This window comes from Meles meles, chromosome 6 (assembly GCF_922984935.1).
Source record: "Meles meles chromosome 6, mMelMel3.1 paternal haplotype, whole genome shotgun sequence".
NCBI lineage: Eukaryota > Metazoa > Chordata > Mammalia > Carnivora > Mustelidae > Meles > Meles meles.
This window is the reverse complement of record NC_060071.1, coordinates 130,547,513-130,562,321: the sequence shown is the minus strand read 5'-3', so window position 1 is coordinate 130,562,321 and position 14,809 is coordinate 130,547,513. Positions and strand designations below refer to the sequence as shown.

The following is a 14,809-nucleotide window of genomic DNA, read 5'->3' as shown; positions in this document are numbered from 1 at the left end:
GAGAAGCAACATGGGGGGGGTAGGGGGATAGGAGAAGAATAAATGAAACAAGATGGGATTGGGAGGGAGACAAACCATAAATGACTCTTAATCTCACAAAACAAACTGGGGGTTGCTGGGGGGAGGTGGGATTGGGAGAGGGGGAGGGGGCTATGGACATTGGGGAGGGTAAGTGCTATTGTGAGTGCTGTGAAGTGTGTAAACCTGGAGATTCACAGACCTGTACCCCTGGGGATAAAAATACATTATATATTTATTAAAAAAAAAAAATTTGGAAGGGGAGGCGAACCATAAGAGACTATGGACTCTGAAAAACAACCTGAGGGTTTTGAAGGGTCAGGGGTGGGAGGTTGGGGGAACAGGTGGTGGGTAATGGGGAGGGCACGTTTTGCATGGAGCACTGGGTGTTGTGCAAAAGGAATGAATACTGTTACGCTGAAAAAATAAATAAAATGGAAAAAAAAATACTGGACTTGGGCCCCACTTCTACTATTCTGATTTAATTGCTATGAAATGAAATCTAATCATTCAAAGTTCTCCAACTGATTCTAACTATACAACCACACCAGATCAGATGATTTCTAAAGTTCCTTTCTGCTTCTGCATCTAGAATTCTAAAGTAAACCATAACTCAAAAAGAACACATTAACAAATATTAACTGTATCTTTTACAGTAAATATAATTATAGGTATTAACAAATTAATAAATTATTAGTATAAATAAAAAACAGTGAATGGCAATTACTTGCCTTTAGGTTCAAGGAATGCAAAATAAGACAGTACTTCCCTCAAGAAGTTTACAGATTAATGGTACAATAGACAAAGCAGTAATACAACTCACAAGATAGAAGGTATAACATAAATATGATATGTTGTTATGAGAACACAGGAGACTGGACTAAATTCAGTGTGAGGAACAAGGTATGGGCAGGGAAGCCTTCTTAATAGGTAATACTTAGTTCTTTTGTGCTTGGAAGATTAGCCAGGCTTTTCCATTCATTTGATGCAGATAGTAAAGGGAGTTGCTAGATGGAAGGTCAAAGGGCTTTCTAAGTAAAATAAACATCAAGTGAAAATCTGGAAAGCTGTAAATCGACTAGATTAATGCTTCTCTGATCTTACCACTATCATCACACTATAATATGGACATTATGTTTTCATGTGTCTTTTTTTTTTTTTTTAAAGATTTTATTATTTATTTGACAGAGATCACAAGTAGGCAGATAGTAAAGGGAGTTGCTAGATGGAAGGTCAAAGGGCTTTCTAAGTAAAATAACATCAAATGAAAATCTGGAAAGCTGTAAATCGACTAAATTAATGCTTCTCTGATCTTACCACTATCATCACACTATAATATGGACATTATGTTTTCATGTGTCTTTTTTTTTTTAAAGATTTTATTATTATTTATTTGACAGAGATCACAAGTAGGCAGAGAGGTAGGCAGAGAGAGAGGAGGAAGCAGGCTCCCTGCCGAGCAGAGAGCCCAATATGGGGCTCAATCCCAAGACCCTGAGATCATGACCTGAGCCAAAGGCAGAGGCTTAGCCCACTGAGCCACCCAGGCGCCCCTCACGTGTCTCTTTTTTAAAGTACCTAAGTTCTTCAAGAAAATAAACCATTTCTCTTTCCTCTTTGTCCTCATAGTACAAGAGTTTAACACCCAGCACAGAAGTAATACAAAGATTTAACTTTGATCTAAACAGCAGCGAAGCATGGCAAGAAATAAACCTGAAGAAATAAAAAAAATCAGATCCATAAATAAACAAAGATCCTATGAATCATGCTGAAAGCCTAAGAGAAGTTTTCAAAACGAGAACTATAAAATAGAGCAACAAGTTAGGAAGGAAGCTGAAGAGTCAGGGAAATCAATTAAGAGGTTAATATACACGCGCGCACACACACACACACACACATTACATATAGTATATATACTACTGAGAGAATAAGAATAGTATTTTAAGTGGGAAATTATGAAAGCCTGAACTAAGAAAATGATGAGAGAGACCGAGAAAAGAAAACTAGTTTCAAATATCAAGGAACTGCAAATATGTTAAAATTACAGTGTGAAAAAAAGAAATATTAAGAATTGGTAGGATTTCATGATACTTTGCACATTAAAAACGCATAAGCTTCATGAAACTGGATTCATGACTTGCCTTGTTCACTCCTAAATCTCCAATCCCTTGCAAAGACTCTGATACACAGCCACATAGTAAATGCTTGTTGAATGAATGCCAGATAACTTGGAGGCTTAGGAGGCTGGATGGACCGTGGTGCCACTGATAGAAAATCATGTCCCGGGGAATGATGAAAGATAAGCAGGGGTAACAACAATTTAGTCTTAAGTATATTGAATGTAAGTTAAGCTATGAGGTATATAGGAGGAATTTACAATGATAGGACATACAGCGCTGGGAGAATTGTCTAAGAATTCGTATAGATAAAGCCATGGGAAAGGGGAAGAGAACCACCCAGAGAATTCAAACAGAAGAAAAAAGAGCCCCATCGTAATCATAACTTACTATTCTATTACCTGTTGTATAACAGGAGCTTGTACTCCACCAGGCTGCATTTGTGGTATAACTTGTTGTTGGAGAACCACTGACTGCTGAGGCTGAAAGATATACTGGGCACCATTGGCTGCTCTTACTACTTGAAGAAGCTGGCCTAAAGCAGAAGGGACGTATTACAAGTTATCATTTTAGCAGTGACCATCTAAAAACAAATGAATTCATAATGAATGTCAAACCATCAAAACGCCCTAGAAATAACTGGGCAAGAAGTCTAACAACTAAGGGCTGCCATACACAGTAAACTATAATCCTCACCTTCTCTAGGTTCCCTCCATGTTCAAATACATTGCTTAAAATCTTTTTCCTTACTTACCATCTTTATAAAGCTCTTTTCCAATGAAGTTGTAACAGATTATGGAAGTTGATTAGAAGTTTAAATTATCTTTACTAACATGTTAAGAGTTGTGTAAAAGCAGTAAGATCAGATGTTTCAAGGGATGTTTCTTTTTAAAGCTCTAAAGACATGAAAGTGTAATAGTTCATTAATATCTTGAGCCAAAGCATCAGGACACTTAGCTTCAAAATGCTTAAAAAAAGTAAGTTTGCTGAATGAATTAGCATTGTCACATAATACTGAGTATATGCCTGGCTTAAACACAGAGACATGAATCCCTCTCTTTGTTGTTTGAGATGATACAGAATCATCAATTAATTAAAAGGCAGGATAAAATACAGGATAAATCTCTAGTTCTTTAAAAATTTAGAATCTTATTAACAAAATATCAAGAAATTCTGTAATTCAGATTACAGAGAAAATACTTAAAATCCATGTAAATAAATTCTTCCAACATTAATATACCAAAAATCACAAGTAAATTTTGTCAGTCTATGCAGATACTATGTAAAACAGAATGCAATAAAATACTATAGGATTTAGTTTGATATTACAAATTCATTCAAATGAGTCAAGTTTACTTATTTGGCAGGTTAAATGTGTTTAACAAAAATCTATGCAAATAAACATTTCTATATAATCATACTTCAATAGGATTCTCATTCACAGATCAAAAGCTCAAGTGCAATTTCATCTTCTCTACTGCATCCTCAGTAGTAATTATCATTTAATGTGCTATAGTACTCAATCTTTTTTAATAACCTAAGCCAAACGGTAAAAGAAATATTGATTTTGTCTTTCAATGAGGCCAAAAATGAAGACTAGATGTTACAATTTTCTGAGTTATACATACAAATAATGGTACCATTACTCCTCATTACCTGAATTTGTTAGTATCTGCTGAACAGGAGTCACACCAGCAGGGAGTGCCAAGGTAGCAGCTGTAGCAGCAGCACTCTGAAAAAAACAAAGGAAAAAAAAAAATCAAAACCATCTATGTGCATAACAGTATCTCAATTTATTTCTGGCCATTTTCATAGTGTTCGAAGTTTATCATTTAGTATACACTAAAATGAAAAGTTTTAACAAGACTAAATCCAACTTTATAAAATGATACAATGAAGACCACCTAGCTTAAAGGCCTTACTTAAGTACTTCAAACAACAAAGTAGAGTAATATAATTGGTTCTTTTTCTCCCTGAAGAATGTGTTCTAAGGAAACCTCACACATACTAACAATGCTATTCAACATATAAAATACCCATTCCATTATTTCTTTTCCTACTCTATTTCTTATTCCCAATTCCTTGTTGTCAATTACAGCTGACCCTTAAACAATGCAGGGGCTAAGGGCACCAACTCCTCACACAAGTGAAAATCCACATATAACTTATGACTTCCCAAAAGTTTAATACCCTACTGTTGACCAGAAGCCTTACCAATAACATAAATGGTCAATTAATAACTATTCTGCATGATATATATACATATTATATACGTATTCTATAATAAAGCTAGTATACCTTATTTATTGAAAATAACCATATTTATTGAAAAAAATCTGCATATATATGGACCATACAGTTCAAACATGAATTGTTCAAGTTCAACTGTAATATACTTGAAGCAAAATGTTCAGTATCTTCGTTTTAGAAATCTTAATATTTTTAATTTATACTAGAATGAACAGGGCTGAAAGAAACCTTGCACCAGAAGGATGAGCTTGTATAGCTAGCAATTCTATGATGCCCTAAGATGACGATACTGGTACTCTATCTAGGTGAAACATATTAATAATAGTTTTATTAACACACACACAAAAAAAACTAAAAATCTTAAGAAAGTCATCAACTTTAATTTCTACATTCCAAAATGGAGGTAGTAATTGACATTTAAATTAAAAAAATATATACATGGGTGTACTCTGAATCTCTTTAAATCCAGGATAAATTTTTCATTTACTGCTTCTGGAGACTTCTCCTCTCCCCTTTCCTCCAGAAGAGTTACACCATATTTTCTTTTACTGTTTTTTTAATTCTGTACTCAAAGTATTTCCATGCATCTCAATGTAACTACATATAGAGGTAATTTTTCTCCCTCATCCTTCAATCTTTTTACAGGTACCAAGTCTTCACATACCAATCTAACATATACATTTTTAGAAACATTTCTATTTGGCAAGCTCTGAAAAATAAGTTTAACTGTGCTTTAAAGATGCTACTGCCAGAGAATCTCAACAATACTTGGAAAATTATACACAAGTAGGTTCATGACACTACTATCTAGTATAGACTCCACATATGGTGTTCCAAGAAAATGTGCTTCTTGTTGCCATTTGATAGGTCTACCTAGTTTCTACATCTAAAACCTGCAACTCCCACTAAGCCCCAGAATCCAGCTATAGCCCCACCAGGTTTCTTCATGAAATCCAAGTTCTGCATTTCATTTATTTTAAATAAATCTTGTCCATATAGGCAAATGTACGGTAATCTAAGGACCACATTAATAACCACTTACTATTGAGAAATACTATTCAGAAATATTAATATTCAAATTTTATGAGATTAATAGAGCTCCCTCTACTGGCAAAGTGACAACTGTAGTTTCTACACAGCATACATGACACAATAACCACCTGCATACCTCTACACTATCAATAAATATTTGTTGAGTGACATACCAAACACAAAAAACCTTTTATCAATGCCTACTGGGGCACCTGGGTGGCTCAGTGGGTTAAGCCTCTGCCTTCAGCTCAGGTCATGATCTCAGGGTCCTGGGATAGAGCCCCACATCGGGCTGTCTGCTCAGTGGGGAGCCTGCTTCCCTCTCTCTCTCTCTGCCTGCCTACTTGTGATCTCTCTATCAAATAAATAAAATCTTTAAAAACAAACAAAAAATGCCTACTGAAAATTTGTTCTTGTATTTTATGAAATAGCCCTAAAACGAATGATGAATTAGAGCAATGATTTCATTAAGAGAACCTGTAAAACTGGTTTGACGTCAGGTCCTATTTGTTTTGTAGGTTCCCTGAAATAGCTGTCTGCCTAATATATCACTATCCTACATTCTTATTAAATTACATAACTTTTCAATGTTCATTTCCAAAGCATGCATAGCTTTAAAAAAAATCAAAACTGGAATAAAAGCTTGCCATCTGCAATGACATGGATGGAGCTGAAGTGTATTACATTAAGTGAAATAAGTAAGTCAGAAAAAGACAAATACTCTGTGATCTCACTCATATGTGGAATTTAAAAAAGAAAACAGATGAACATATGGGAAGAGGGAAAAGACAAAAAGGAGAGAGGGAAACAGGACATAAGAGACTCTTAACAAAAGAGAACAAACTGAAGGTTGATAGAGGGAATTGAGCAGGGAATGGGCTAAATGGGTGATGGGTACTAAGGAGGGCAACTGTTCTCATGAGCACTGAGTATTGTATGTAAGTGATGAATCACTGAATTCTACTCCAGAAACCACTATTGCACTGTATGTTAACTAACTAGAATTTATTTAAAAAAAAAAAAAAAAAAGGAAATCAATCAATCAAATGGTTATCTTTGAATCAGGAATAATTCAAACAAACAAAACAAAACAAAAAAACTTTTATTTGTAAAGAGCCTACAGTGATTATATTTCAGAACATATAAAATACGTGGATGAACACTGAAACATCAACTAAAATACTAAAATACAAATAAATGCTAACACCTTTTATTGACAGATGTTTCTGACATATGATCTTATATTTAAATACATGCTCTTTAGAATCAAGACATAACAACAACTAAGAGACGTGCCACTAATTTTGACCCAGTTTCTTTAAACACTATTTTAATTCAAAATTTTCTTCCAAACACTTAAAATTCTTAGAAATCAGAGGGGCCTACTCCAAGTAATTTTACAAAATTTTCTGTTTTAAAAAGGACAAAAGTCAGGACGCCTGGGTGGCTCACTGGGTTAAGTGGCCAATTCTTGATTTCAGCTCAGGTCATGATCTCAGGGTCCTGGGATCAAATCCCGTGTCTGCCTCTGCACTCAGCAGGGAGCCTGCTCCCTCTCCCTCTGCCCTGCCACCTGCTTTGCATGTGTGCACGCCCTCTCTTTCCTTCTCTCTTAGATGAATAAATAAATCTTAGAAAATAAAATAAGGGGCGCCTGGGTGGCTCAGAGGGTTAGGCCTCTGCCTTCGGCTCAGGTCATGATCTCGGGGTCCTGGGATCAAGCCCCGCATCGGGCTCTCTGCTTGGCAGGGAGCCTGCTTCCCCCTCTCTCTCTGCCTGCTAGCGATCTTTCTCTGTCAAATAAATAAATAAAATCTTTAAAAAAAAAAAAATAAATAAAATAAAATAAAATAAAAGGACACAAGTTATTCCTTAGGAAACAGTCTCAATAGTACCAACTACAATACAGATCCTGCAGTGGGACTTTCATTTTTAAGAACGGAGGTTAAAAAGAAATTTGGGGCCTTAGACTTGAAATAGAACTTTCTGAATGATAAGAATTCTTGTGATGCCATGATAGGCTGGAATTTTGTGATTTTTATGAAGAACTGATTCCATCAATTTGAACTAGAAAGACAAATAGATATCCTTGATTCTTTTGTGAATTTAAAAACTGCAACTTCTACGATCGTGCAGAAATTTGTAATTCTGTCAAGCTATAAATTTGTAAGGCTGGTATATTTAAAAATGAGTCATTTGTCTGGTAGGTGAGCCCTGTTTCCTATCTGTTTATCAATCACAGATGAACTTTGAGGTTAATTACTCATTACTCACCAAACAGAAGTGATTTTTTAAAATACTGCTTTTTCAGGGCACCTGGGTGGTGCATTTGGTCAAGCATCCAACTCTTCTTGGCTCTGGTCATGATCTCAGGGTTTTGAGATCTATCGAGCCCTGCATCAGGCTCTGCATTCTCTGCATTCTTTCCCTCTTGCCTCCTCCCAGCCCTCCACCCCTCTACACATATGTACACCCAGGCGTGTAATCAAATAAATGAATTTTGGAAAAATACATATTTTTGCTTTTTTCATTAAAAAAAACTATCTGAAAAAAAAATTTCATTGCTAGCATTAGACTAAAATTTTTTTTAAGAAGTGATTCTTGCCTTTAAGTAAAAAATATGGCTGAATTTAAGAATGAAATGTCAGAGGTGAGATTCCACTAACATTCTATTTATTGTAAACAGAACAAAGAAAAGCCATGTATGAGAAAGCACTGGAATAACTATTCTAATAAGACTTCATTTCAATGTCTTATTAAAAAAAAAAAACTTTAAGCATATAGGTAAAGACTCTCTAAGAATCTGAAGTAATTTTTCTCATTTTAGTTATATGGTACTATATTCAATGGGAAATATCACATGCCCTAAATGAAATTTGAAAATTTAGTTATGTTCAGTGAATATGCCTTAGAAATACCAAAAGACTAATGCATAATAAACTCAACTGGCTAAAATGTATTTTAAAGTAGTAATATACACGTCATAATAAACTGTAATAAATCTTATTAAGCTATACTATGGTTAAATCAGAGCAAAAATTTTCAAAGGTTTCGTCTTAAAAACAGTTATCCTGAACTATCCAAACAGGTCATTTTCATTTTTAAAGTTTTAATTCTAGTAATTAATGGGTCTTCTGAAACAGAACTACAATTGGCACATTATGTTTGGTAGGTCTCCTAAACCCATTTTCCAAAAACAGCTTGGAATGAAATAGCTCTCACAAAGCATCATTCTTTTGGTCTTTTCAACAGAAAACTGCGTGATTTTATGAACCTCTATGTCTAAATACAAAGCTAAACTTGAGATCTACTGCTAAATCCAGTAATTAGGAAACCAAATAAAACAGCTATTTTGTTCAAGTCTTGAATAAACTTCAAGTTGTTAACACACAACATACCTTGGCATAATAAAAATTTTGAGTTAGAATAAGTACAGCCAAACAAAGTCTGGTGTTCTGAGTCTTACCATGTTTGATGCATTCATATGTTGTATCAGCTTGGAATCAGGAACTATAACTTGTGGTGCAGCTGCTATTAAAAAAAAAGTACAAGTACAAACAAGGAATCATGACATGAGGCTGTTTCATAATCCAAAGAATACTACATGATGCTGAAAACTTATTTCCTGTTTCCCACATTCAAATGCATTCACCCATTTGATACCTCAGAATGTTATAAATTTCTACAGCAAATAACAGCTGTGATATACCCATCTTATACTGAAAACATCAATTAAAAAGATTTGAGTAACAACACCTAAGAAGACAAGGGAATTGGGGAACATGAAGTAGTGAGATACCTAATACCTATACGTATCCAGCTCTGTGCATTCTTAAACTGGAAATTTTCAAACACGACTTAACTACCTTACTAACTCAATACTGTTTTATTGATATAAGGATACTACTGTTAAAATGAGTTAGTAGTCCATTAAGAATGAACTCAAAAAAATTATTAACTAGTTGTTTTTAATCTATATAGTCCTCTTCTCCCATCTGGTAGTTGCCAGAATTTTAAGTTACATCCACCAACTTTTTAAAAATACAAATCAGAAATAATGGCAATGTTAAAAGAAAAAAAAGAAAGAAAGAATGGCAATGTTACATAAGAACAAAAGGAACTAAGTGTTTGATTCCGCAAATTTCAGAGAATAAACAGATAATCCCATTATCCTAATATTCTCTGAGTGAAGAAAATCAAATTTTAATTTATGATGACCTAAAATCCTAGTGCCAGCCCTAAAGGCAATAGGAGGAACAGTCATCAAAGCAAATCAAAAGGATAAGATTATTTGATCCAGGAATAGAATAAAACCAAATATTAAAAGTCTTATTTGGTATAAACAGTAAAACAATCCAAACAGACATTTCTACCATACATTACTTACTATATATCACTATCTATTTTAAGTCTTATATATTCTCAGATACTCTCAAATGAGGCAAATGGGTAACTAAACCATTACCTTAAAATAAAACTTTTCACTAACCTTCATTCTCCGCTCCAGTAACAAGATTTACAAAACTGAAATGCGTTTGAGTTTCAGCTCAGGTCATGATCTCAGGGTTAAGTTTTGTAACTGAATACATTATGTGTCATGACCGAAAATACTTACTACATGTAATAGGCCAAGCTTCCTAGCCTTCTCAGGGCCCAAATTTTCCTTAGCATTGAAATGTTGGAAGAGCTACTTCACAAAGCCTTTTTTTTATAAAGCTTAAATGAAACAAATCTATAAATTCACTTGCACACTACAAAGCACTATGGACACTCTATAAATACCTGGGTTTTCTTACCTTCAAACCAAGTAATATAAATTAAGATATGTATATATACACTCTTCACTTAAATCTAATTCCATCATTTTTACATTTAAAGTACTAGGGAACTGAAATTTCAGACTGCCACACTTACAAACTCCCCCAGTGTTTAAGATATATTTATAAAAACCAATTCAAATGTCTCTGAAGTAATAAATCAATTTCATAAAGAAAGCAGATAACGATTTTACCATATAAAATAACAAAAACCTCAGTAAATAAATCTTTGTAGGTCTGATGTATTTTAGGAAATCCACCATTATGTAGCCTTCTCAAAAGAAAATATTAACACACTTACATCATCTTAGGCTCTCAATTACTTAACTACTTGTTTATTATTACTACAATACAGAATCCATGTTTTATAAAAAATTTGTATGTAAATACACATACAAAGACTACCCCTCAGTCAACAGAAAGAAAAAAACCACATTTCTCTTCTTTGAAAATGACAAATTTCATTTCCAAGTTGTAAGCAGAAAAATACATCTGTTCTCACCTTGCTGTGATGCAGGAATAAGGACCTGCTGGGTCTGCGCTTGCTGAGGTACTGTCTGCTGTGGCTGAGTTTGCTGATGGTGGTGGTGGTGGTGATGTTGCTGCTGCTGGGGTTGATGTTGCTGCTGAACTTGCAATAAAAGCTGCTGCTCTTCTGAATGAAATCCATCTACTGCCCTAGACTGCATTAGTTTATTCTCCCACAACTAAGGCAAAGAAAAGTAAAGAACATTCTAAGTGAATGCTAGTAAAGGTAACACCAGCCACATGGACAAAATATATTTTACTAGTCTATTTATAAAATTCTTCCATTTTCAACACTGATACAGCCAATCTCTTTTTGAAGTATCAAATTTATTTTTTTGCTATCTTAGAGTATGAAGAATTTTGTTTCTTTTTATATCTTCAAACTTTCTACAGTAATTCTTTAGTAATTCCAGGCAGACTTTCATATAAGCAATTTTTTTAATAAAGATTATCCTTTTTTAACATCAAATCAAATATTAACTACTTTCATGGAAATCTCCCTTTAAATCTAACTTTTAAATTACACATGCAGAACATAAATTCATCTTTTCTTGATTTGAACAATGAGAAACATTACAGAGGCAATCCTCAAGTTAGAAATGCCTAATTTTCCATCTGTCTGAGCCTACACAAGGTAAAAGAAACAGCAATGCCTAATGCTTTTAGAGGCACTCTGAAGCTTCCACTACTTTGATATTCTTCTCCATCTTCCATCATGACAAGGAATAACACTCCTTTTCTGCTTTGCCACTTCTTTATTTTCTCCTCTCACCCTAGGACAGCTATTATAATGGGGAAAAAAATCAGATACAGGAAAAACTGATAAAGAAAATAAAATATTTATGACTATTTCATACTTTTTCCTAACCCAGATCCTCTCTAACAGACTTAGTGTTCAATCTGGAGAACCTCAACCCTTATAAGAAACTGTCCAAGAAAGAAATAAACCATTTTTTAAATATACAAAATGAAATTAGTTATTTTGGGGCGCACCTGGGTGGCTCAGTCAGTTAAGCATTTGACTCTTGATTTAGGCGTTAAGCTCTGCAGAGTCTGTTTGTCCCTCCTCCCAGCCCCCACTCTTGAGGACATACATACTCTCAAAAAAAATAAAATATAATATTAAAAAAAAATAATTCAGTCATTTTGTACACATGCACCTAGCCCATACACACACTTTGTTTTCTCCCCTAGGATATGCTCTTGGAATACTGCCTAACACACCTGAGACTTCTAGGAGATCCTTCAAAAAGGTCTTTTTACCATACAATGATTTTTATCACCTTCCAACACTTCAAACTGTTCTAGAAATTCTGTATTTGTAGCTACATGCTAATAACAATTCCAGCATATCTCTAATAGCTTGCTAAAAAAGTAAACTAAAGGTCAATCTCCCAAAGCAACAATTCCCCTTAGCAAGCTCATGTTTAGACCTGCCTAAAGACTACAGAGATACTAACAGTATCTTCCTCACTGGTTGTTGTGAGGACTCAGTAACGTATTTATATAAAACGTTTATCAGAATCTAGCATAAACTCAGTGACCAATAAATGTTAGTTTTCATTATTACAGTGGTGGTGCTATTAATTGTGTAATAGAGCATTACACTAGAAATCAGAAACATGTTCCTGGTTTGGCCACTTTTCGGTTTTGTGGACAAATTACCTATCTTTCTTGGGCATTTTCCTCATCTAAAAAGAAGACAAGTTGATTTACTTCTAAAATCACTTCCAGCTAAGAAATCTAAGTCTCTGAAAAATCTCAAATTAAAAACAGCTAGAATTCTACCTAGGGTAACAAAGAATTACTTTCGGAGAGCTCAATTTGTATCTGGTTCATCTCTGTAGAGTAGGCATTTAGCACAACACACAAAACGGACACTTATACACTGAATAAAATACATTTCAACTAATATATTATATAAAAAGATTCTCAAACAGTTTGCACTCACCCAAAACTTCTATATTTCTTTTGTCTGTTCTAAAACAAAAACAAAAACAAAAACCTAGACTCTGGGGGCGCCTGGGTGGCAGTGGGTTAAAGCCTCTGCCTTCAGCTCAGGTCATGATCCCAGGGTTCTGGGATCGAGCCCCACATCCGGCTCTCTGCTCGACGGGGAACCTGCTTCCTCCTCTCTCTCTGCCTACCTCTCTGCCTGCCTGTGATCTCTGTCAAATAAATATATATATATATTTTTTAATTTTATTTTAATTTTAATTTTTATTTTAATTTAATTTTAATTTTATTTATTTATATATATATATTATTATTTATTTATATATATATATATATATATATATATATATAAAACCTAGACTCTGGGAAGCCAAAAATCAAGGTACCATTGATTAATATGCCTTAAGAAACTGTTGTTTAAACCATGCTTTTTTAAATTTAAAACTTCAGTTCAATCACCTCTAATTGGTCTATCCACTACGATGTGATCCATTCACATCATTTCAAGGAATCTTCCACAGTAATGGCAAATATTAATGATTAGGGGCGCCTGGGTGACTCAGCGGGTTAAAGCCTCTGCCTTTGGCTTGGGTCATGATCCTGGGATCAGGCCCCACATTGGGCTCTCTGCTCAGCTGGGAGCCTGCTTCTTCCTCTCTCTCTCTCTGCCTGCCTCTCCCCCAACTTGAGATCTCTGTCTGCCAAATAAATAAATGACAATCTTTAAAAAATAATATTAATGATTATATATTATGAGCTAAATACTGAGTACCACTACTCACCTAGCCTCCTAAGCAACAGAATGAGTCAGAATTCACCTCAACAAACCTCATTACTGTCACTATCCCTTCCAAAGCATTATTCCAATCTGTCCTTACTGGCATGGCCCTGGTTCAAGTCCTTTCCTCCCACCAGTACTACCATAAAGTGTAATGACTTAGCCCACTGAACTCCCCGTATCAAGTCATAAATTCTACAAATAACTACTGAGATCTCCTATATACTAGGCACTATTAGAGGCACTGAAACAGTGAACAAACCTGACAAAAATCCTTCTCCTCACAGAGCCCACAATCTAGTGAAAACTTGCTCTTCCAATCTATCCTCTATAAATCAGTGGTCCTCAAAATACGGTCATCAGCATCACCTGAGAATTTGTTAGGCATACTAATTCTCAGGCCCCACTCCAGACCTACTGACTCAGCAACTCTGGGGATGAAGCCAAAAATCTGTTTTAATAACCTGTCCAGGTCACTTTAATGCATGCTATTAAAGTCTAAACCAATGCTTTTCAAAGTGCATATTGCAACCCATTAGTGGGTTGTTAAAAGTCAAATTTTTTCTTTTTTGGTATATGTAATTGAATTAAAAAGAAAATGTCAAACTGTGCCTCTATCAGGTCAGACTCTCTGGAACAGCAGTCCAAAAATCTGCATTCTAACTAGCACCCCAGACAATCTTTCTCACTTTTAAGATTAAGCTCCTTAATACAGAATTACATTACCTCTCTGCTACTGTGACTTGCATTCTACTTTCCTAACAGTGTCAACGTACTTGAAGTTCCCTGAACATAGCATACCTATCTCATGTCTAAATCTTAGTAAACTATTCCCTCTGACTAGCAGTCTTCCCTCATGATTCCCTAAACAATGGATACGTCAAAGTCACATAGCCTCAAAAGAAATCACTCACTGCCTCCAAATCCTAGAAATATATTTTTTAAGATTTTATTTATTTATTTGACAGAGAGACATCACAAGTAGACAGAGAGGCAGGCAGAGAGAGAGGAGGAAGTAGGCTTCCCACTGAGCAAAGAGCCCGACACAGGGCTCGATCCCAGGACTCTGGGATCACGACCGGAGCCAAAGGCAGAGGCTTTAACCCACTGAGCCACCCAGGCGCCCCTCAAGAAATATTTCTATCATACTTTTCACACCAAGTCTACCTTCTCTACTGAAGTATGAAATCCTTCAAGGTAGAGACTGTCTTATTCAGGAGGCAACGGAATGACTAAGAGCTTATCAGACATTTAGTATTAATTTCAAAGAAGAGAAGGGCAAACAAACTTATTTCTAGCTAATGTTTCTCTGT

The 14,809-nt window shown here is 35.0% G+C and overlaps 1 protein-coding gene and 1 non-coding gene across 3 annotated transcripts in view; both read right to left on the bottom strand.

Moving 5' to 3' along the window:
• Window positions 1-14,809, bottom strand: part of GTF2A1 (general transcription factor IIA subunit 1) — a 45,647-nt gene that overhangs the window by 20,384 nt on the left and 10,454 nt on the right. For both annotated transcript variants that reach the window (XM_046009681.1, XM_046009682.1), the window contains exons 3-6: window positions 10,737-10,941; window positions 8,884-8,948; window positions 3,792-3,867; window positions 2,537-2,670 (exon numbers count right to left, since the gene is read on the bottom strand). In XM_046009681.1, coding sequence (XP_045865637.1) covers window positions 2,537-2,670; window positions 3,792-3,867; window positions 8,884-8,948; window positions 10,737-10,941 — 480 coding nt within the window. The remainder of the gene's footprint in view (window positions 1-2,536; window positions 2,671-3,791; window positions 3,868-8,883; window positions 8,949-10,736; window positions 10,942-14,809) is intronic.
• Window positions 9,540-9,683, bottom strand: LOC123945214. The gene has a single exon (XR_006819117.1). It is a non-coding gene; the product is annotated as a small nucleolar RNA SNORA79 (small nucleolar RNA).